The sequence below is a fragment of the Lethenteron reissneri genome, chromosome 31 (genome assembly GCF_015708825.2).
Source record: "Lethenteron reissneri isolate LAM-NWPU_2019-01 chromosome 31, ASM1570882v1, whole genome shotgun sequence".
Classification (NCBI taxonomy): domain Eukaryota; kingdom Metazoa; phylum Chordata; class Hyperoartia; order Petromyzontiformes; family Petromyzontidae; genus Lethenteron; species Lethenteron reissneri.
The window spans coordinates 6,406,988-6,431,284 of NC_083809.1; the positions used below are offsets into that span (position 1 = coordinate 6,406,988).

Here is a 24,297-nt window from a genome sequence, read left to right on the forward strand (position 1 = left end):
CACAACGCAAGCAGCCGTCTTCAGGTGGAGAACAGGTCTGTCGAGAAGGCAGAGTCAGACTCCACCTGAAGACGTCTGCTTGCGTTGTGGCCGAAACGTCGTGAGAATTATTTTATTACGTTTTATTTTTATTATTTTATTATTTTCCTTCTACGTGACTTTACCGAAAGAACCAAGAAGACAAATAGTTTAGTTCAACGAGTGGTGCCGCGTGATGGGTCACTTCGTTGAGCTATCATTTGTGGCCAGGTCGCTTCTGAAAAAGAGCTGTACAGAGATCAGTGAGCTTAGCTGGTAAAGTACAAATTCCTTAACGTGATCCACAACGGTTCCAATCGGGTACGTTGGTCTCATAACATGACGCGAAAATTTAAATAAAGTAATACAGGTTTTCAATCTATGAATCGACACATCATTTACATGCCAAGTAAATACGTGTGTGGTAGGCAGATACAAAAAAAAATCTAAAATAATTACGCGTCTGTGTGACAGAAATAAAATGGTTTATTCTAAGTAATACATCGCTTCTGCTACTTTGCCCAAAACGTAAGCTTGCCAGATGCTCAGATAATCATTGAAAAACAACACACAACAGTAACTGTCAAATGCTCGGCTCACACCGTCTTAAACGTTCGCATTCTTATACATTTTTAAGACAAGGTTTATCAACAATAATCCGACGCGGCACGACATTTTTGTACACCTGCAGCTTTTGGCCCATTACCGCTATTTGAGTCGCGTCCACCTGCCCCCCACGAGGTGAAGAGACTTCACGCAGTGAGAGAGAGAGGGGGGCCGGTCCACGCACCAAAGCTCCCCTCCACGGCGTTCTCCTTTAAACCCACGGCTTAACCGGCCTCGTGAACACTGGGCACTGTTACACAACACGGTGCTGATGGGCCCCCTGCCCCTGCGTCTGCGTTGGTGGCTAACTGTAAAAAAAAAGTTTAGTCGGACGTGTTGCTTTAAATATAGGAGACGGCGCCCGATACAATCTTCCATAAGCGAGACCACAGGCTGGAGCCGTGGTAAGCGGTGGGAGCGGGAGTGGGTGGAGGGGAGGGGGGGTAGCCCTTCAAAAATTTGTGCCGGTGCGGATTTTGCAGGGCTCACACTGGGTCATGGCGCAGGGCGGTGGTGGCTCGCCACCGGTTATAGACGGTACATCGGGAGCAAACGGTGGAATTGGCGGACGCCGATGGTGCGGATAAAGAAATAAAGAAAAAAATGCAAAACGTGCTGAGAAAAGATTGGTATTTTTGAGGAGCCAGGCCCTTCTCGGGTTAAACCTCGTGCAAATTATGAGAAGTTTTTTTTTCCATTTAACGCACGTTATTCCGAACGTGTCACTTTGAACGTAATTGGACAAAATAAAGGAAAACAATCCCCCTAAATCAACTTAATTTAAAGCCTTAAAATTCATTTATAGAACATTACATTAATTATGACCAAGCAATTTTTGTTAATATGTATCTTTAACAATGTGCGCGAGGCATTAACAACGGCACTCGAAACACTGGAAGTGGCGTACCAGTGAGTGACAAGGAGGAAAGTTTAACAACACATCATTATGGTGTTATATCAGGTCCATGTGTTAGAGATGGAGATAATAGATGATTATATATAGAATGTAATTTTTTCCCCCCCCCCAGCAAGTATTAAGCAGTGTTTTGAAAAGCGTGCACCATTACATTAATTACACAGCCAATTAAGGATGTCTTACCAGGCTCCGTTGGGGATATTAACTCTTTCGCTGCCTCCGCCCAGGCTGAGTAGCTGCCTTCCTTTTCGCTGGCTTCGTGGTCGTCCCCACAGTCGTCGTCGTCTTCCTCCTCCTCCTCCCCGTCGCATCCGTTGTCCTGCATCTCGCCCGTGGGGCTCTCGCCACCTGTAAGGTCAGGGCTGGACTGCCTGTCGAGCGGATCCTGGAATAAGCAGTCCAGTCCTTGGGCGGAGATTCGGTTTTCCTCATCCTCCTCCTCCTCCCCCACCTCCTCCTCGACTGACTGCCGAGGAAGAGGACCGCCGGTCCCGTTTTCGAAATGCATCATTGCTGTGAAATAATGACGACAAAAAAAACACGTTTTAAAAGCGTAAGGCGTCGATTTATCTCGAACGTGGCGTGCAACACAAAGGTAGGACACGTATTTTTCCGCTGGGTTTGTTCTCCTTTAGCCGTCAAAAATGACCCAACATCTCAAACAAAACCTCGTGTTAATTAAAGTCACTTCCATTGGATGCAATGAGAATGCGTGTAGGTTTTTTGTTTATTAGTTTTTTTAATGGCATTATACATCCATACAGTTATGTCAACTAAATGCATATTTCGTGACAGATAATTTCACTGCATGACAGTGTTGGCTTCACTTATTTTTCGATACGTAATGCTCGCAAACCGATGCGTTCAGCCACTTTCTGTTCTCAAGCACTGACCGGCCGACGAGGTGGCTCGGTATTCTGGGAAAAAAGGGACGCGGCTGAGAGTGACGTGTCACAAACGTTGACGGACTTCATTCAAGAAGGGCTCCGTTACTTTGTTGGTGGAAAACGCCAGCTTTTCCAACACATTTTTTTGGAAAAAATCAACAAATATTGGTAGAATATAGTTTTTTTGGGGGGGGTTTAAAAAAAAACAATGTTGCCCTGGGTTTTTTTGTGTGTGTTCCAATTATTAGTGGAAATTACCTTTCCACAACAACAACAAAAAGTAAATCTCTTGTGTGCACAAGTCAGCCAAGTATGCAAAGAATTAAACTTCCTCCTGCCAACTTGAATTATAGTATTTTTTGCAACCGTGTGAATGCTGCCATGGTGTTATGGTTAGCACACTGGACGCGGCAGTTGAAACAATGATGCAAGTTTTCCTGAATCTCCACCGCCTCTGTCTACCCAGCAGCATAAATGGGTGCACTTGCCGTTGGCTGACTGGCAGGCCGAGTGCGGTGGGGTCAAGTGTGGGTCACTCTTACCTCTTCCAAGACATCTTGCCTCGCGTGGAAGAGTAGGTAAAAGAAAGGCCCTCTAAAGCTCCCCTCTAAGAGGGGAGTTTTATTCTGACAGTAGTGGCTTGAGCAAGCAATTGCAGGGCTGCACCCTTTTTTTTTAACCTTTTCCACCACTTCCAATAATACCCAACACAAAGGGATCTTAAGCCTTGGTAACACGAGTCCACATTTTTGGATCTTGGCCTAAGAGTCTCCCACGAGCAATTCATGAGGATGGAGTCGACGCCTATCTCCACTGAATGGCATCGATAGCAAAACGGCGTTGTTCGGCCAGCGAAAATTCATAGTTCCATTTTCTGCAACGCTGGTAGGCTGGCTTGGAGTAGGGATTATTGGCCCAAGGCACGACCACTAGAGTACAAGGTTACGACTATCCATAGTAATCCTATATTATCGTACCATATAGTCCTATGAGCCTATGAACAGGTTTATGATAATTATGAGTGCTAATTAAGGACAACTGGATTTGGAGTGCCAGCACTGACTACATTGATCGTAACTGCTGTTAAAAGTGATTTCTTGCTCAAATGAGCACTCAGAAAGTGCTCATCACCCTTTTTAGAGAAGTGAGCCACCAGAAGTGGAAATTCCACACTTCTATGGCAGGAGTGCGGAATGGTGGGTGAGTATATCGATAGGACGAACGCTGTTGACCTCCCCACAAAATAAAAATAATAATTGTCGTATCACGTCGTTCATGCAAAACTGCATCAAGGCAACAGCAACAACAACAAAAGTGGTAGTCATTTTACCGACCACATAGGGATGATGGACCGAGTCAACCTCCAAGCAGGAGTTCAACTCACGACCGTCCGATTGCGCGCCGCTTGCCATCTTGCGCAAACACGACGGACTTGGACATTTGAAAAGGCCGTCGTGGGCTGTAGCTGCACTTCAGCCACTACGATCCGGTGGGATCTTTGACTCACATGTGGAGCCACTTCTTTGTTTTTAGTTTCGTGTCGTCTATTTATTTCTTCTTCTTCTTCCCTTTAATCACTAATTTCGTCCCAAGTTGTGATGTCAGAGTCAAGTCAGAAGGCGAAGCAGAGGCTCCGAGAGGTGTCAGCCGCTCGTTCTGTTGCCCACGGGCAACTACCCTCTGCATCTCTCGCTCTCTCTCGCTCACCGCACGATCATTAATTCAGTGTAAATAATGGTTTTCTTCACCTCCATCATCCACCACACGCTAACAAACATTGCCCTCGCGGTAGGGGAGGTCCAAATTAAGGACGGGGGGAAGAGAAATATAGCGGACAATGGGGGGGGGAGGGGGGGGTGATACAGTCGGTTTTCTTGGGGTGTGGCGGTGCACTCATCAACGATCGCAAACGGAGACCGCGAACATTTTTCGGTGAACCTCGCTCACTACGGACCGCTTTAGTGTGGGCAGGGGGTGCGCCACGTGTCCGTGACCTTGATTCGACGCAGCGGAGACACACAGAACCCCCCCCCGCCCCCCAACTCAAAGCCAAAATCGTGTGAGCTAGACAAGATCATGCGCATTTTGTCGCCCGCGCTGAACAACGCGGGATTTTTTCCGTCGACCGGCGTGATCGATCCGACGTCGGATTCGCACGAGCACATGCGCCGTGGGGGCGATCGCGGTGCGTCGACTGAAATCGTCGACGAGCGTTGACGTTTAAACTTGGCGATGCACGGCGTCGAACGGTCTCGCGTCCGGGAATCGGGGAAGCGTTCATTTATTGATATTAAAAGCCGCGCTGCGTGTGGTGTGGCGGTTCAGCGGTTAGCGCACTGCGCCATAAATGAACCTGATGACCTGCGTTAAATTGCCAGTCAGGGGCTAACGTTAGCGGTGAACGATTTCTGAACCGCTGGGGATATAAGAATGGGCTCACACGACTCTCCCCAGCCACAAGATGCCGCTATATTCACCCCAATGTTATTTTTTTCTCACAAAAAAATCGAATCGTGACCCTGAATTGTGTGAATTCATTTAATAGTAATGCCATATATCTATATATGTATATACACGTATACACATACACACATATATAGAGCTGTCGAAAATGAAAATGTATAAGTCCAGGCAGGATACCTGTTCATCGGTACAGCAGTCAATGTCCACTGCAGTGTCCCCCTCCAAAATCGGAGCAATTGCTCGAAGTTTAAAAATGCTCTAAAGTGTCGGTAAACATGTGTTTGGTGCTCGGAAGAGTGTGGGTATGGCATACCGTCGCATACCCGGCCCATTGCGACCCCTGTATAAACAAACGATGAAACAATTAACCCGTAAAAACAAAGTTTTTCACTATAAATCCTTTATATGCGTGGCGGCTAGAGTCCTCTCGTCCTCTGGCTTGAGATGGCTGCCACCTATGGGTCAGATGATTGCCTGCCACCATTAAGTAATTGGTAATTAAATATAATTTATTTTTTCCTAAAAAGTGTACAATTTTGGAAAAAAAATAAATTGTCACGCACAACGAGTCTGTGTGCAAAATGTCAGCTCGATTGGATCACGGGAAGTGGGTTAAAAAACGACCGAAATATTTGCACGGTCGTAAGCGCGCAAGCAAGCAAGCAAGTGAACTTAATATAAAGGATTTAAAAAATGACAAAGATCCCCTCCGTAAAGCCTTGACAGAATTTGGGGGTATGTGCTGTTTTCCCGGCACTGCACAGGCCGGCACCACGCCCGGCCGCTTTTGTCACCCGAGTGGCGATGTTTTACACACCCCCACCAGGTACTCATTTGAGGCTGAGTCGACATAGCGGAGGCCCAGGATCCGGTTCAGATAATCGTCACTGGTGTTGGTCGTGAGCAGGATTTCGAACGTGGCTCTCTGGATTCAAAGCGCAGCGTGCCAACCAATACACTACTGCTCCCCACACATATGTGTGTGCATATACATACACATATATATGCCTGATAAGTACAACACTGATGAATGTAATGTGTTGGCTATAAGCCTCTCAGACGGAGAGGGACACGCTGAAAGGCGACGAGGAATCAGTGCGCGTGACGCGCGGCACACAAACCCTTCACCGTGTGCACGTCGACAAAAAACATTGTTCTCTTCGTGGCCACAGTAGATTCCATTCGCCTTTGATATTTTAAAACTCGAGTCTCACATCAACGTGCGTTCAGGTTGTTGTTTCCCCCTCCCCGCACCTCCGACTGGCGCGGTTGGCTACGTACGGTGCGAAAGAAGAAGTACAACGTGCGTGCGTGCGTGCGATACATAAACCCACAAAACACACGCGCGCGCGTTACGTACACGCGCGTACCGAAATCAACACGCACAGAGAGTGACAAGTGGCGTCCGACCGCTGAGAGGGAGAGGTGGAAATGATTCACGCGCAGTCGCGAAGTGGATCGCTACGTGGCGAGGTGGCTGCTATTCGGGGAGGCCTTCGTCCAGCAGTGGATTGACCATGGTTGATGATGATCATGGCGAAAAGACGTCTTATTTGATCTCTTTCACCCTCTCTTTCTGCTTTGAAGAAGGGCCTTTAACCAATACGTCGTCCGTGATCATTTTTCTCTCTCCTTCGATGCGGAGTAATTGTAATTCGCTTTTTCCTCTCCCTCCTTGGCCAGCACTTTGTTTATTCACCCGTTGTGGCGTACAGCGTAGCGTCAGTATATTGCGGTAAGGGCGCTTCATAAAATGTCATGTATTGCTATCAGTACGTTATGGGTGTGTTTGTTATCCGCGCTGGTGTGGCCACTGCCGACGCAGGCTATCACGCGCGATTTGTTTTCGCTCGCTCGAAAATAGTGCACACACGGTCGCTCGACACCGATGCCGCCGTTCCCAGAATGTGACCAATCGTTTGGTCAGTGACGTTGGCTCGCGGTGTCCCCGTGAGCGCGCACACGTGTGTGTGTGTGCGCGTGTTTGTACGTGTGTAGGGGAGCAATAGCGTAGCGGTTAGCGCGCTGCGATACGAATCCGGCGGCCCGAGTTCGATTCCCGCTCACGGCCAACACCGGTGACGATTGTCTGAACCGGTATTGGGCATCCTCTAGGTCGACTCAGCCTCAAATGAGTACCTGGTGCGGTGTGTAAACTTTGCCACTGGGGAGACAAAGGCGGCCGGGCGTGGTGCCGGCCACCCACTCCCTCGTGTGCCGGTGCCGGCCTTCATAGGTGCTATTCGCCAATAGCACTTGCCCCAACAGCCTGCACAGGCTATATGGGGGGATCTTCGTGCGTACGAGGACGCACGTGTGTGTTGATTAATACTTTTTCGCGGGGCGCTCGCCATCAAAACAGCACGACGGCAAACTGCGCTGGCGCGGAAAACTCCGATAAGGGCACCCGGCGGCGCCGCCGCTCTAACCGCTAAACTGATTTCTGAAAAATTTACATTCATAGGTGCACCGTGATACCCGAGAAAGCACGCAGAAAATCGCAATTGTGCTTGAGTGATGAAATAGATTTGAGTGTTTTTCGTGCTGGTTGCGATGCTCTATATGCGCAAACGGTTTTTTTGTTTAGTTTTCCCGCAATTGTATCGCTGGTTTGCGCCGTCGGCGTCGCGTCATTCGGATCGCTGAAGAGGGCAGTGCGATCCTTCGCGTTAAGGGAGTGACCCCCATGGGAGCGGATATCACAGAGCTACCGCTGAGAAACCTTTGAATGACCCCTTGTCCACACAGTGGCGGGGGAGCACTTTCCCACCCACTCTGCGTATGAGAGCAGTGCTCATTGGTATGACACTCAAATCGATATTTAAATTCTCAGAGCTTGGAATTTAGCCAAATGAAATGGAGAATTGGTTCGCCATACGTTGCGTTTTTGTTAACCTGTACGCAGTCAACAGTGACCGGGCTGAGACTAGCAACAAGACCGGTAGCCACGGCGATTCGTGGGAGGCATATGCTGGTGTGCCGAGCGAGCAAACATTTCTCGAGTCGTTTTAACCCCCCGGGATCAGATCTAGTCCGAAATTAAGCCCCGATTTGTCACGTTTTAATCGCGCCACTGGCATCGATTACAAGAGGGGGGGGGGGAAGCAATGTTCTCATGCCAGACACCCAGCGGTGACTTCATGGTGGCATGCCCTGGTAAAGGGAGTGGCTTGGCAATGAGAACCGCTGAGCTTGGACAAGAGTTTGACGAGTGCCGAACTCACTCACCTGTTGCAGGAGCTACACAGCAGCTGCATTTATATATACATTTGTATTACTAAGTGGTGGCACAGTGGTTTAGCGTATATTTGAAGCCGGTGGCCTGAGTTTGAATTGCCCAGCCATGGCTAAGAGCAGTGTGGTGAGTGGTATCTGACTCTTTTTGCTGTTGTTGTTGCAGTTTGTTTGGTAAATTCACTGCTGAATTAAGCCCTCACTGTGCCGTATCGGTCGTGAGTGGGTAGTTTTCACCATACTTCACCATGCTGGACAGCATGAGTTGGTAAAGAAGAGAGAGGTACCAGGAACGGTTCTGGGTTGAAGTATCACTTGCCAATGATGTTAGGCTGTCACCTGAGAATCACACACGTTACCAGGGGAATAGAGCCTTTGTGCTAACCACTGTGCCATCGCTCTAGACCCAGACAAATATAACTTGAAACGTGCTGAAACTATTTAGCTTTTTCGCTTTCAGTATACGTATACAATGCTTTCATTAAGTTGGCGCTTTAATAGATTTTTTTACTTGCTTGGGATTTACACTGCCAGGTAGTGAGACATGCACAGCAAGGGTTTGCAGATTGTGTTGGGCTCTAACTGAATATTTATGGTTTAAGCATCCCTACGTATGGGATTCTTTTTTACAATCGAGTCCCACAATGAGAGGTGATAATCTACTTTTGACATTATTTTATTAATTGCTAAACGAATTCTTATAAAAAAAATACATCCGAGATAAAGTACAAGGCGCGGCCCTGTAATTAACTGGCTCATGTCATTGCTGGAGGAAGGGCCTCCTCTCGAGTTCCTCTCAAAGGGGGACAATTTAGACGACTCTTCCATGCTGGCCGTGGCCTGGAATCGAACTTAGGTTGCCGGTTTCGTAGCATAGTGCGCTAACCACTGTGCCACTACTCCACCCACATGGATGTATCATGAAGAAATTATGTTTGTAGTTTCATTTTGGCAGGACTACAAATTGAGCATTGCAAAAAAAAATGGGGGGGGGGGGGGGGAGGAAAAATCAATGTTATCGCCTACCTTGTTAACACCTTTTCATCTGATGGAATATATTTTAAGGAATTTTTAATTGGTTTATTTCACCATTCACGAGCGGTGAATGCTAGCGGGCAGCATGTCCTGTGATGAGCTAGAGGGCCACAAACGTGTGGCCCATCCTACAGACAAGGTGCAATATTTGTGGTTTGTTCGTACAAAATAACGTTGAGGAATTATCAAAGACTTTCCAGATTCCAAAGAACACAGGATGAGATGTTACTATCCTTTGTGCAAGCACTTCCAAGAGTTCATGAACAGTGAGCCTGGTGAAATTTGGGGAGCGCATCGTCAGTAGTGACAACTTGTAGCATTGAGACTGGAACTGAAAACCCGCCCTTAAAATAATGATAATCACATTTAGTTTTATACAGCGTGAACAACCAGGCTAATACCCGACTTGACACATCTCTGCATGCAGTGGGCGTAGCTTGCTTGGCATGGGCATCCCTGTTTAATTTTCTCCCTCTTCAGAGTATTTGGCTGCTATACATTGCCACGTTGATGATAAGCCACTTCGTCGGGTTATCATTTGTGATAGCCAGGCCGCTTCTGAAAAAGAGCTATATAGCTCAGTGGGGCTTTACCTGGTAAAATGTTTTTTAAATATAATTTAGTTTCTTCCGAGCTGGGGACCCGGGACCCTTCAGCCCCGTGGGCTCCTCCCTCGCCGTCCCCCTGCGCAGCTGCTGTGTCCACGTCCACTGACTGCCTCCAGAATATTCTATCAAGCTGAGGTGTGAAATTCTGGCGTTTTTGCAAAGTTGCGCCAGGGAGCTCATTATTGAAATTGTGTTTTTGTTTTGTTTAACCAAAACAAAGAGGAAGGTCAAAATGACCCTGCGCCGTTTACGATTGGACGGCGTGAAAACACTTCTGGAATGGGGTGGCTTTGCGAGTTTGGCGCGTGGGTTGTTATTATACGGGCCGGGCATCGGGAACAGGAAAGAGTTGGGCCGTCAGGGTCGAGGCCGAGAAGGTGACGATCTGTGGGGCGGTGGACTGGCAGAGCCGGGGTGGGGTGAGCAGTGAGGCTGGTGGCAGAGAGAGAGAGGGGCGGCGGCTGGGGGTGGGGGGAATGGATGGCGTGGGTGATAAATGTCGGTTTGTGAGCGGGCGGACGATGGGTTAGGGATACGGGGGAGTGGGGGGGCATTGTGGCGTTCGTGGGATGCGGGGGTGGATGGGAATTGGCTGGGGAGAGTTGCGGGGGGTGGCGGGGAGAGTGGCTGAGCGGGTGAACGAGGGCAGGCGTGGATCGGGGCAGGAGTGTGCCATGGCGAACCGCGAGCGCGGTTGCGCCAATCGCGCCGGCCCATCGCAGCAACAAGTGGCAATCTACGTTTTTTTGAGGCTTTAGAAAAAAAAATGTTTTTCTTTCAAATTATACCACATTGGCTACGACCATGGGAACCAAACTCGCGCTGACATGCTTCGGGGGTTTGCTTTAAAAGAAAACCATTAAGGAAACTATAGATATTTAATATTTATATATGTTGCACAGAGAACACCGTTCCGTTATTAGTATTGCCAAATGGGTGTTAACACACTGTACCTCCGAGCAGTGATTAGTTTTATTCTTGAAACGCCGCTCGTGTTTTTATTCGTGAGTACAAAAAAAAAGTTTAGTTGAAACGTTCAATGCCCGATTAATATTTATTTCGAATTACTTACAAAAATAGTATCGCCGGAAGGCTGTCGTTTATATGCGCGGCAGTTGTTTTTGTGCATTTGGATGTTAACAGGCGCGCACAAGACTGTTGCACAATACACAAGTTGGAGCTAAATCTATTTTGTCAAAGCCAGAACACATCTCGCCCAAACAATTACGGCGCTGTAACGCTAATCTTGAGAGCAGCCAAAACTAAAAATGTGAAAGCAGGCAACATTGGTATTGCATCAATGGGGATGTGTTTGGGGATGGACTTAAAAGAAAATGTACGTATGTGGGAAACCACAGACGGTAGGGAACAGTACAACAGCGTTGCATTGTACTGCTATTGCCAGCCATGGAGAAATAGTAGAAATTACATGTTCCTATGGCAAGGGTCAGTCCCTGCATGGGGCGATGCCAATTAGCAAAACACCTGATTCTGTTCATAAAAAGGCGGAGGTCTTCTTGGTTCTTTCGGTAAAGTCACGTAGAAGGGAGATAACAAAATAATGAAAATAAAACATAATAAAATAATACAATTATCACGACGTTTCGGCCACAACGCAAGCAGCCGTCCTCAGGTGAAGAACAGGTCTGTCGGAAAGACAGCGTCTGAATGAACACCGCCAAGCTTAGCAGCGTATATTTAAGCTGGGTTAGGGGGGGAAGAGCGCTTTGACAAAGGAATTTGCATATCAAGGCGGAGGTCAGTCCACGACATAGTGACCACGGCACTCGAGACTGAAAGTTTTTCTATTACCTTGGGTTTATTGTACTCTTGCCACATTGAGTGGAGGGTTTTTTTTCAAACGTTGAGCCAATTGCATTACTAAATTGTACTGTGTTGGCGTGCCATCTTATACATCACTGTCGAATAATTATTTGTGAATGTATTTAGTTTGATTTTGGCACTTCAAGCGGCAACAACACAATCCCAATAGATGACGTGCATTCGAACTAAATTGCCTACGATCATATCACGCTAAATACACCGGATCTCGTGATATCTCGGAAAGCTAAGCAGGCTGCAGGCTGGTTTATGTCTTGACGGGTGACCAAATACGGCATGCCGGGTGACATAGGCGTGGCGCCACAAAAGTGTTGCTGTCGCCTGTATTTTAACGAGGCGAGGAAATTAACCCAATTTAAGAACACGATTTGTTTAAAAGAAAAATACATTTAATTTGAACAAATGTAGGTGCTGCCAGTAGGTGGCAGTGCTGAGTGCTACCCCCTCGTATGCCCGGTGGGGTTTTTTAATCCGCGTTCTCCTACCTAAACGAAGGCTAAAAACTGTTCATCGACGGCATTGACCAAGCATCACCAAATAAAACACCGCCTACGCGACGCAACGTAAAAAAAAAAAACCTCATCTGCGGAACTGTCACCGATTCTTTCGAAGCATGTCGCGAAGGGCGCGTGAAAAAAAAAAAAACCCTCCGCAAATAACTTTGCTTCGTCACCTTGAGTCCACCCGTGCAAACAGACCTGCTCGGCCTATTATTCCCTCGGCTGGTGCGGTTTATTGATTAATATTTCCAGGCACCGTGCGCGTATGTATTTTGTTGTGTCTACCGTTTGTTTTTGTTATGTCCACGGGCAATGCTGACCGTCGGGAAGGGGTCAAAGGGGAGGGGGTGGGCATTCGGTTGATATGGAAGCCCACAGTCCGAGATGTCTGAAACCGATTGCGGTTCACGCTATAAACTAATTTGGCGATTGAAAAAAAAATTCTCAACTGCTCGTCACGCTGCTTGATTTCGCAAAATTATTTTGCAAATGTATTTTCGCTCACAATGAAAAAAAACCGAACTTTTCTTGGGGAAACATAAAGATTGTAACAAAAATTGATCGTTTGCGACGAATGTGAGCGATGGCGCACACATAGGTGGGGCTGGGTGCCAATCGCGACAGATCGGTTCGCGTCGGAAATGTTTGTAACGGTTCTTCGCCCATCGTGAAAATATAAATAAAGATCTTTATTTATTTTATTTAAAGAAACGCCGATTGTGGCTTGAAAACATTCTTGCGATAATCGTCGACGCTGTGTCACACTCTCCGCTTCTCGGGCTGACCGATAGCAAGCCCGTGAATTTCTCAGGCCAATCGGTTAACGCCGAAATGGCAACAAACTTTCGATCGCGTTGCTGCGATCTCAAAGTTATTTTGTCAATCCACTGCTGGATGAGGGCCTCCTCGCGCCCGTGCGGATCGTGGGAGACATTTGACCGAACGTCACCACGCTGGGTCAGTGCGGTGGTTTGGTGAAGGCAGGGGGGGGCACATAGAAGCGGAGTATAACGGCTGATTTTTTTTTGCAGCATTGCCCCTCGGCATCCCACCCCGTAGCCCCTGCCGCAACAGCGGCAGTCTATAGTACCTGGTCTTGCAATCACCGGCGCGTGTCAAGTCCTCAAACCTAACTTCGCCTTCTGAGATGTGCCGAGAGAGACGATTTGTGTCGTCCTGGGGCTCGGAACTTGCGGGCGTGTTCCGTTGCAACCAAAAAATCAAACAAAGAAAATCGGGGGCCGATTTGAATTTGGCCGCATTACATGGTGGGGTGACTTCAAATGTGGACAGGGTACTACGGCAATAGCGGCTCTCGGCGGGCAGACCACCTTTTCGTTGTTGTTTGTTCAAGCGCACACTTTGGGAGAGCGGTTTCGTCCGCTTAAAGGACAATTCGTCGGACGCTAATGGGCGGCTTCGGCGGCTTTCATTTCGGGGGACTCAAACATCCCCCGTACGCGAAAACAGATGGCCCCATCTAGTGAGCCGGGGCCGCTCCACCACCACTACCACCCATGCGGTCGTCGGGAAACTCGTCGGGCGGTAAACAATGCGGCCCTTTCTCTCGTCTACTTAAGGAGAGCAAATGAAATTTTGAAACTTACGATGATTTGAACACCAGCGCAATAACTCGCGAGCAGCAGACGCCGTCAGCAAATTGCAAATGCTTGCTGGAAAAAAATCATTTGCGTTTCATATGGACCCGCTTAAGACTAATACGTCCCAACTCAGGACCACATGTTTCGCCGCGGCTGCGCCTCCGGATTGCATTCGCCGCTAATTTTGCACAATTTGCTTGCAAACGCTCCGCACATTTGTCCATAACCCCCCCCCCCCCACACGTCTCCCCCTCCACCACCTTCTCCCAGCCCCCCACCACTACCACCTCCTCCCCTACCCCGCCACCCGCCGCACGCCTCTGCCATTGAGCAATCTAGGCTTCCTGCTGAGCGGAGCTTTGTTTCCATTAACCAAACGCTTACAGAGGAACGTGTGCCTACACAGAGCTGCGGCTCTGACATTCGCTAGGGGTGTCTCTGTGTGTAGGCGGTGGGGGGGGGGGTGAGTGCAGAGATGTCTCCTCTGTGGCCTTCGCGGACCGCACCCGTTCGTTCAGGCGTAAAAGAGAAGACCACGTTGGGTTGCTTAGACACGAGTGACCACACAGAAACACACGCGCGCAGGCAGGCAGGCAGGCGGACACGCCGAGAGCGAACGCCCCGAGTGAAATGGCCCGAAACTCACTGGCCGTGTGGGTTTGTCGCCGTGCCGCTGCGTATCTCTTTCCGACGTCCGACGTTTCGCCCCCCCCCCCCACCGCACGCCGCTGGGGAACTTTCCTTCGGGAACTGAGTTAACGGGCGTCGGCTCGGTTCCTCAGGAAGCTCCCAGCACGTGGGGCGAAACGTCGGACATCATGCCAAACAACCTGTGGCGGGCGGCACAACCGAAGAGCACACCTGCGTTGTGAGCTGTCCTCGCTCTCGATTGAGCAGACTTGAGAGTGGGCAGCAGGCATGTTGCGTTGTTGTTGTTGTTATCGCGTTGTTGTTGTTATCGCGTTGTTGTGTCAAGTTTTTCGTATCGCATTTCCAACTGGTGCTCGATTTGCGAAATGGGCTCTCGACTTCATTCGAGAAAATAAAGTGCTGGGGCACGTGACCCCACCGCCCCCCCCACTCCCCTCCTCTACCCCCCCCCCACTCCCCTCCTCTACCCCCCCACTTTCCTCCTCCCCCCCACTCCCCTCCTCTACCCCCCCACTTTCCTCCTCCACCCCCCACTCCCCTCCTCTACCCCCCCACTTTCCTCCTCCTCCACCCCCCCACTCTCCTCCTCTACCCCCCCACTCCCCTCTACTACCCCCCCCCACTCCCCTCTACCCCCCCCCACTCCCCTCCTCTACCCCCCCACTCCCCTCCTCTACCCCCCCCACTCCCCTCCTCTACCTCCCCCCACTCCCCTCCTCTACCCCCCCCCCCACTCCCCTCCTCTACCCCCCCACTCCCCTCTACTACCCCCCCCCCACTCCCCTCCTTTACCCCCCCACCCCCCTCCTCTACCCCCCCACTCCCCTCTACCCCCCCCCCACTCCCCTTCTCTACCCCCCCCACTCCCCTCCTCTACCCCCCCCCTCCCCTCCTCTACCCCCCCCCCACTCCCCTCCTCTACCCCCCCCACTCCCCTCCTCTACCCTCTCACTCCCCTCCTCTACCCCCCCCACTCCCCTCCTCCACCCCCCCCACTCCCCTCCTCTACCCCCCCCCACTCCCCTCCTCTACCCCCCCACCCCCTCCTCTACCCCCCCCCACTCCCCTCCTCTACCCCCCCCCCACTCCCCTCCTCCACCCCCCCACTCCCCTCTACCCCCCCCTCCCCCCGCTCCTCACCGACGGCTCCGTCAGCCTCCCGTGCAACTCACCGACGGCTCGCATGCATCCACCCCGGCCCGAGTTGAAACACCAAATCGAATCTTCTCGATTCCGACATTCAGCCTCGATAGATTGTGGACCAGTCGACCTTTTCACGGCACCACCAATTACGGCAATTACAGCCAATAATGATCACTGCTCCGGTTTTTTTACTCTCTCTCTCTCTCCCTTCTTTCTTCTCTATACCATTAGAAGCATTCACAATCTTATCGTTACCATAACAATTATCGGCATCGTCGCCACGACCTTTACTAATATTCCCCGTGTAATCCAGCTGGACGTGCCTTTTTTCCCCTCTCTTTTTTTTTTACCCCCTCCCCCCCAAGCAGAGACACATGTTTTCCGAGTGTATCACCGTAGGACATCATTCTTGCCCCTGCCGCTTAAGACTTGCCATCAAGTGCAGCTGCACGGCTCGCATCAGGCACGAACAACGGATCCGTCACTGCCCCTAGGAAATTCACCGCTAAGTTCTTGGAAAACTGCGCCAATGGAATGAAACCATGGGCACGTTAAGGGGCAGGCTTGCGTCCTTAGGCCGAGCAATAGCTCCCGTTGTGCGAGCAAACCGCACGTGTTCGCAGAAGGGGGGGGGGGGGGGCTTGTGGCCGCGACTCGCAAACGTTGAATACAAAATTGCCAGCCGACAGAGGGCACTTGGTGCAATGGAAAAAAAAAGCCAGGAGGGTCGTCAAAATGGTTTTACGTCATAAAGGTATCTCCACGTTCACTGTGGATGAAATTCAGTGCCGGATTAAACTAGTGCGGGGCCTGTAACATATGTTATCAAGGGGTCCTAAATAAAAAAAACACGTAAATATTGAAACAATTATTTTTTGTTACTTGCATAGTAAAGTAATTGTATTTTTTTCATTTACTATACAGCCAGATAATACAACAAATCTCTAACCTTTAAAACAAACTGATGAAACTCCGCAATCCTATGAGAAGGATCAAGGATATCCATAGGATGATTACGAGATGTTATTCATTGCCCATAGCCCCCCACCCTCCTTCCAACGGTCCTCCAGCGATTAGATGATTCGGCGTTCATGATTCTATTCCACGGTCAATGTCTTTTGTACTCTCTCTCCTTTGTATTCACAGTCTCGTTTGTATCGTCCATCTCCTATGCGCTGTCTCGTTTCTATTGTTCTATCGTTTCTATTGTTCTCCTTTCTATTGTTCACAAACCTAGGTTGCATCTCGTTTTGTCCTTCTCATACGTCCCATCTCATTTGTATTGTTTGTGACGTTTGTGCATACTTTTCAAGCAATTGCATCTCACACACAGGCACGCGAGTTCAATGCGCGTATCACGAGCACAAGAATCAATTGTAATCGACAAATCGGCGCACCGTGACATTCCTGATGATTTTTTTTAAACTAAACAAGTTTTTATATTACCAGGCAAGGCCTCACTGAGCTCTACAGCTCTTTTTCAGAAGCGACTTGGCCACAAATGATAGCTCATTTAGGAAAATTCATAGCAGCCAAATACTCTAAACGCATGCCGTTGATTCTAAATGTGGAGGGAAAAACCGGAGGACCCAGAGAAAAATCCACGCGACCACGGGGAGAGAGACACGCAAACTCCAAATATACAGGCGTGAGCGTCGGGATCGAACCCACGACCTCCTGTAAACCAGGTGAGGTAGTTAACATCTCGCCACCGTGGCGCCCCTGAATGCCTTCGACTTCCCAGAACGTCACGCTCGTTACATCGACCCGCATCAGAGGCAGCCGGATGATTTGGACACCCTGCTAAGGGAATTAACTCGTGACCGCCGCATCTTCTTTCGTATCACCACGCCTTTTTTTATTACAGAGAAGTCACGAGCTGTTCACTGAGCACACGGCAGAAGTCCCACGGTGCGCTGTGACTCGGAAAGAGGAAGGAGGACTTCGAAAATGACCCACGAAGCAGCCAAAGAATGTCCCCTTGCCAACCCCCAATCCCACACAGCAAACAACACGGAGCTTTAAAAAAAGCCTATTTAATTAAACCCTGGTTTAACACCACGTAAAGCCCTCGTTTAACACCACCCTTTGAGACGAAGGGTTTGATTAATGTGTTAATGGGAAGGCAGTTCCCAATTTATATTGGGTGGAAAGAGAGAAAACGAACCGATTGCGCAGAAAGCATCGTGTGATCAAATCAACACAGGAGCTGAAGGTGCTGCCCTGCAGTTGCCCGCTCAGCGCACTGCTGGCAGAAGCGCCTCGCTCTCTCGAGGTGCCCCTCCAGACGGGACCTCGAGAGGGGAGCTCTAGACTGCCTCCCTAGAGTGCAGCTCTAGGGAGGCAGTCTAGAACACTCTAGAGAAGGGGTCCCCAACCCCCGGGCCACGGACCGGTACCGGTAGGTAGCCTGTTAGGAACCTGGCCGCACAGCAGGAGGTTGTGAGCGGTGAGTCCACGTGTGGCCCGCCCCCATTGCTTTATTATTTACCACTTCCATCCGCGCCTCTTTCCCGCACTGCACATTTGTCTCAGTCACAGTGTTGGTAAGCCCACAAGCTGCTAACTCCTAGCCACATTGAGTAAAAAACAAACGTCGCTGGAGAGCTTCTTTGAAAAGGGGGAAAGACCCAATGATGAACGCCCCCTCCCCCACGGTCCGTGAAAAAATTGTCTTCCACGAAACTGATCCCTGGTGCCAAAATGGTTGGGGACCGCTGCTCTAGAGGTCCCCCTCTAGAGAGAAGGAGCTCTAGAAGAGCCGGTCCTCGGACGATCCTGGCACTTGGGATGTCCACACCGACCAGCTCGGTGAAGTATGGTCAAACTCACCCCCCGTGACCGACACGCCACGGTTAAGGCCTTCAATCCAGCAGTGGACTGATCAAGGCTGATGGTGATACAGTAATTCGGGAGGCGAAGCAGTGGGGCTGTGGCTACCGGCACGGCACTTTGCCCCCTCGAGACCTGAGTTTGATCCCCGGCCGTGGCCGACGTGAGCGGTGAGCGAGACATGAACCGAATCCGAGCGCCGCCTCTTCGCCAAAACCCACATTGATCAGCACGGTGAAATGTGGTGTAAACAACAACAACCACCCGCGATGACTCACACGGCAGTGGGTTGATTGACCAAGTTCCTGTCAATGTATCACGGTCATGATTATTCGAGGGCAAAGGCGTTTTCGCGACGTCGGCATTTGGAAGTCGAAGTGTTCATCAGCCATGGGTGGTGGGGGGGTAGTGGGTGGTAGTGGGTGGTAGTGGGTGGGTGGGTGTTACAATAACAAGGTATCTCAGATGTAGGCGTCCAATCACCTCGTGGCTTGCCTGCGCCAGTTCAAAGTAGCAACGCTCCAACTCAGGTGCGTGACTCCGGTTACTTATTGCCAATTAATTATTTCCACGGAGCCGATCGAAATTTGTGAACCTTTGCTCGGCGAAAAAGTCAACCCGTAGGTACTTTGCTTGTTAAACTGTGCAGGTACACTGTTACCTATTCGAGGACATTGTTTTCCATCTGCACCTAGCCACCCCCCCCGGGTCTTAATCATTAGACAGCATCGCTAGATACGCAAAGCGTGTGGGTGAGAGTCACGCCTTTACGATACTCATCGTCGTTTTAGGTCGTAACATCACACCTCTATCGATTACCAGGCGACTTGCCTATTCCTCGGCAAGTCACGTCGCGAGATGAGATGATGATGATGACGATGGTGACGATGGCCGGCGGTCGAGATTAAAGCGTGCGGAGACATGCGGGAGGGCGATGAGATCCAACCACGTGCAGGAGCCAGGTGGATTGTTGCGAGTGGACGACTAGATTTGGGGGAGGCCTAGATCCAGCAGTGGATAGAGCATGGCTGATGACGATGATGATGAGAGCTCATTGAGAGGACGAGTTTACGTTTCTGCGCGGGGGGCTGGCGCCGTATAGTAAATGGCAACGAGCAGATTGCATTTGTGTTCACGTGGCATTCATATTCGTTTGTGGGCGAAGCCAACTTGAGCCTGGCTAGTACCACAGGATGGGATACTGCCTGGCAATCCGCCGGGGTGTTGTGGACTTGGGCTGTGAGATGGCCATGAACCTGGCAGAGGACAGAAATGCTTCCTTAACTCTCTCCTGTGCGGAGCGTTTAGCGTCACAGACTGCCACACGGAGCCCAAACACTCTGCAATGAAACTGGCCAAACATCGCACAGCGCAGGACCCTCCTGCATAGGAAGTCTTTAGCCTCAGTGAGGCTTTCCTGTACAAACAAAGGGCATTATTATAACAACCAGATCACTTAAATGGTGTTCGACCCAACAAGGAAATTATTTCTGCTCAGTTAATCCCCATCCTTCACAGTACTCAGCCAAATGTTAATTCCCTTTGCTAAGCCCAAACATCAATGTTTATTGTCTTGGTGGTGCGGTGGGTGGGATATCTCTGTAATGCCGGACACTGCAGTCTCCCGCAGAGGCTACAAACGGCCATGAAGTACAGCTGCCGGTGTCCTTACACGAGTTTCCACAAAGGGGCTCAGAGTGAGAGGGCTTAAGGGATGAGCTACACGAGAAATGAGTCGTCTCCCTTTGGTGTCAAGAAGCCGGGAGGAGAGGCATGTGCGAGGATTGCCGCACTGGCGCCGGGGGATCTATTTCCATTTCGTTTTGACTGGCTTGAAGATGTGTTTTTTTGTTGTAATATATATAATGAAATTCTAATCATAATGTTACGACGTTCAACGTTTTTTTCGCACCGTACGTTGCCCAACAGCGCTAATCGGAGGGCGCGTGCATGGCCCAAAATTGCGTACGTGCGCTCGCACGCGTTACTGCGTTGCGAACGCACGTGGACACAGCGTGCCTCGGGTACGTACACCGCGTTGCACGCGCACGCGTCACGTGTGCGCGCACACCGATGTCACAGGCGCGTACAGCACCGCACCGCTCGTGCGCGCGACGCACGTGTACGGAGTCGCATCCCGGCGACTCCGCACGTCTGCGCATCGTCACACCGCATCGGCGTCACGGTTCTACGCACAGCCACATGACTTGACACCCCGTCAATCCACTTGCTGGATGAGGGCCTCGTCGACGTCGCTGGTGGTTATTTTAGCCAGACGGTCCAAATTTTCCAATAAAAAACAAACAAGCCACTACTCGCAAATCACCTAATTGGATAAAGCCACATAGCGACATTGCCCACCCACTGTGATTCTACTGCAGACGGCACTTGTCTGTGAAACATGGCCAATTCGCGATGATAGCCTTGCGCTTCAAGAACAGCGCGAGATTGCCAAATGTATTTATGATTGTGATGACGATGACGACAATTCTTCGACGCGCTGGTCTGCTGCGGGTTCGTGAAGGGGGATAGCCAGGAACAGTTTAGCACAGATATGAGAAAGCATAGAAGTACATTTCGATTTAAAGCTTTCGTGACTGCAGGGATTCATCTTCTTGGTTCTTTCGGTAAAGTCACGTAGAAGCGAAATAAAAAAAAATGGTATGTTTAATTTATTATTTATTAAATAATAAAAATAATTGTATTATGTTTTATTTTTATTATTTTATTATTTTCCTTCTACGTGACTTTACCGAAAGAACCAAGAACATAGAAGTACACTACAACAGCTGACCACCACTTAGCCCCGCGGCCACCTACGACATCCTGGCATGCACGCATGGTGGTCGCCCATCCAAGCACCATCCAGGCTCAAGCCCGCAGGGCTTCTGAGATGGGAGGAGATCGGGCCTATTAATGCCGTGGTGGCGAAATGTTATCTCCCTCGCCTGGTACGAAGGAGGTCGTGGGTTCCATTCCGACCCTGACGCCTGTTGTATTTCGAGTTTGTGTGTCTCTCTCCCCGTGATTGTGTGGATTGTTCTCCAGGTCCTTCGGTCTTTCCCTCCACATTTAAAATCAACAAGCGTTTTGAGTATTTGGCTGCTGTACATGTCCACGTGATACGCCACGTCGTTGGGCTATCATTTGTGGCCTGCTACGTTTCTGAAAAATAGCTACATAGCTCAGAGGGTCTTAACTGTTAAAATACCAAGAAATTGTCTGGATAAAAAAATGAATACTTGATATTCGTGCTGAAATTCACAGAAATGGCAAAATCTTAATTTTCGAAGTCAATTTATAAAATGTTTCAATCAATTTATAACATTTTTGACATGCGTTTTTCTGGATTTTGTTGTTGTTAGTCTGTCTCTCGCAGTTTATATAAACCTACCATTAAAATTATAGACCGATCATTTCTTTGTCAGTGGGCAAACGTACAAAATCAGCAGAGGATCAAATACTTTTTTCCCCTCACTGCATATATCCATGGGTGTGTCGTGAACTCCAATAAGGCTTACAGAGAACAATGTGAGTACTTCTGCACGCTCACACTGCGTTTCAATTGGTCCAATGGACAGGATGTAGGCGCACCGCCACGCAGGTTTTCGTGGTTTTGTCGTATAGCCCTCTGATGTGTCTTCATGTTGTTGAAATCCATCAGAGAGAGAAGTACTGTTAACGCACTGACGATCCCCTAATTAGTGTTACAAATGGACGGTAGAATATACTGAGATATATTTTCAGTCTCAGTGTGAACACTCACTGCCCTGCAGAATCCCGATTTATAATCTCGAGTAGCTACAACCCCGTTGCAAATCTAACATCTCAGTGGTGGCAGCTCAGTTATCAGACCTTGTTCACGAGGATTGGTCATTGGAAGTTAAAGGCGATCCGTGATGATGGGACTAAAGCTGGGCTATCACCGGACTAGCTCTGTCTCGGGAATCTGTGCTGATTGAATGTCTGTTTGAGAGATAAAACAATAATCTTCACAAACCGACTTTCGTTCCTCCCTTAAAACAACCCTCATCTCTTCTCCCCTAGCCCGTCCTCCAGCTACTCCCTGCCCCCGCCCCCCAAACCCTATGACTACCCCTACCCATATTATGGGCACCACGGTGGTGAGATGTTAACCACCTCACCCGGTATACAGGAGGTCGTGGGTTCGATCCCGACCCTGGCGCCTGCTGCTGTATATTTAGAGTTTTCATGTTCTCCCCCGTAGTCGCGTGGACTTTCCTCTGGGTCCTCAAGTTTTTTTCCTACACATTTATAAACACGCGTTTAGAGTATTTGGCTGCTATACATTTCTGCATGATAAGCCACTTCGTTGGTCTATCATTTGTGGCCATGACGCTTCTGAAAGAGAGCTGTATAGCTCAGTGGGCCTTACCTGGTGAAATAAAAGTTTAATTCAACAATAACATAAATTATATTTAATCATGACCCCAACCACTACCTTACCCCTACTTAACCACTTCCACCGGTTCTCCTAACAGTCACCATAATTACACCACCACTCTTTATTTCAACCGCTATCATCTTACGTACCATTTTATAATTGTTGTAGAAGACCTTTGGAAATAGGCGTCGCTATATAAATCTAAATAAGATGAAGTAAGGTGTAGAAGGTTCTGCCGGCAAAGCTGCTGCCATCACGTGACAAGTCACTCGGTCCATTCGCCTGCGTCCCGTCACCCAAAGTGGCATCTCTCTTGCGAAGGACCAAAACATGTGGGTCTTAGGGTTTTGAAATTCTTCTTCTTATTCGCAGCTAGCGGTGGACTTTCAGTGATCTCAGAAAATGTACTGGAGTGAGCAAGTGACCGCACATTGCCAGGTGGTGATACGGAACGCATCATAATCACTCATCATTTCGAAACAAAGTTTGCCCAACGGGCATAACGAAGAAGTTTGCGGCGATGAAAAGAAACTTCCCTGTCACTTTTCGCAAGATGAGTAATAAAAAAAAACACAAGTTAATAATAGGAAATTGCATTAAGTACTTTTTGAACGGTACGCTGTGAAGGTTAGTGTGGTTTGCTAATGACCTGTCAACTACAAAGAACGAGATGGGTGCTGGGGGTGAAAAAACCCCCCCACGATTTTATTTCGTGATGTTTTAGCAGTAGAGAGGGCAATCGAGCAGACCCACAGCGATCCATCTCAAGCACAGCGATGGCAAGAGATGGTCTTGCATTTTTGTTTTCCGTATAACAAAAAAAATTGACGAGCATAAACCTAGCGTTATTGGTGAGAATTTCCACTAGTTTGATAATTTAACAGTCAAATTAATTCACTCTAGGCGAAGGCAACTGGCTTGGATGTTATAACCTGTAATTATCATGTTTTTGCGCGCCATGTTATTTGTTTTGCGTTGATTGTTAGTGCTGGCAGTCTGAGACAGGAGCCGGGTAACATGTGAGGTGACGAAGAAGCCGTTATCACATGAACCCTCACACCCGCATCCCCAGCCGCTCACTGTCACTCCCGAAATAAAACACAGAAGTAGCACAATCCCAAATACCGAAACCAACTCGCGCGATCATCACTTTCATTGCGCCACCGCCACACCGCCGCCAAAAATACAAAGATACGCTTTAGCAGAATTTGTGTATTTTTCTAAGCACCGTAATTTAATTATATTTGCAACGCTCGTTTCCGCCTTTTTTTTTGGTTTGAGCAGGATGTATTTTTAGTGGCTTTGAAACGTGGCCATCAACGGCATTTGGGGAAATTATTTATTATTTCTTCCGATGCAGGGGCCGAGCGACGTTCTTGAATGCACACATTCGGACCTTTTTAAAACAGTTCTGCACGTTTGCAAATAAAACATAATAACGCCGTCTGATTGCGTTCGCCAGGATTTTTTACATCGGGACTGTCAACTCGTCGAAAAACGTTGCGGAGCGGGACGTAAAATCCTGAATGCGCAAAAAGAATCCCGGTGTGAATTCC

The 24,297-nt window shown here is 49.1% G+C and overlaps 1 protein-coding gene across 1 annotated transcript in view; it reads right to left on the reverse strand.

The window, feature by feature from the left end:
• The window catches only part of LOC133349727 (zinc finger E-box-binding homeobox 2-like), a 98,500-nt gene that overhangs the window by 34,574 nt on the left and 39,629 nt on the right, over positions 1–24,297 (reverse strand). The window contains exon 2 of the mRNA XM_061563422.1: positions 1,724–2,053. Coding sequence (XP_061419406.1) covers positions 1,724–2,053 — 330 coding nt within the window. The remainder of the gene's footprint in view (positions 1–1,723; positions 2,054–24,297) is intronic.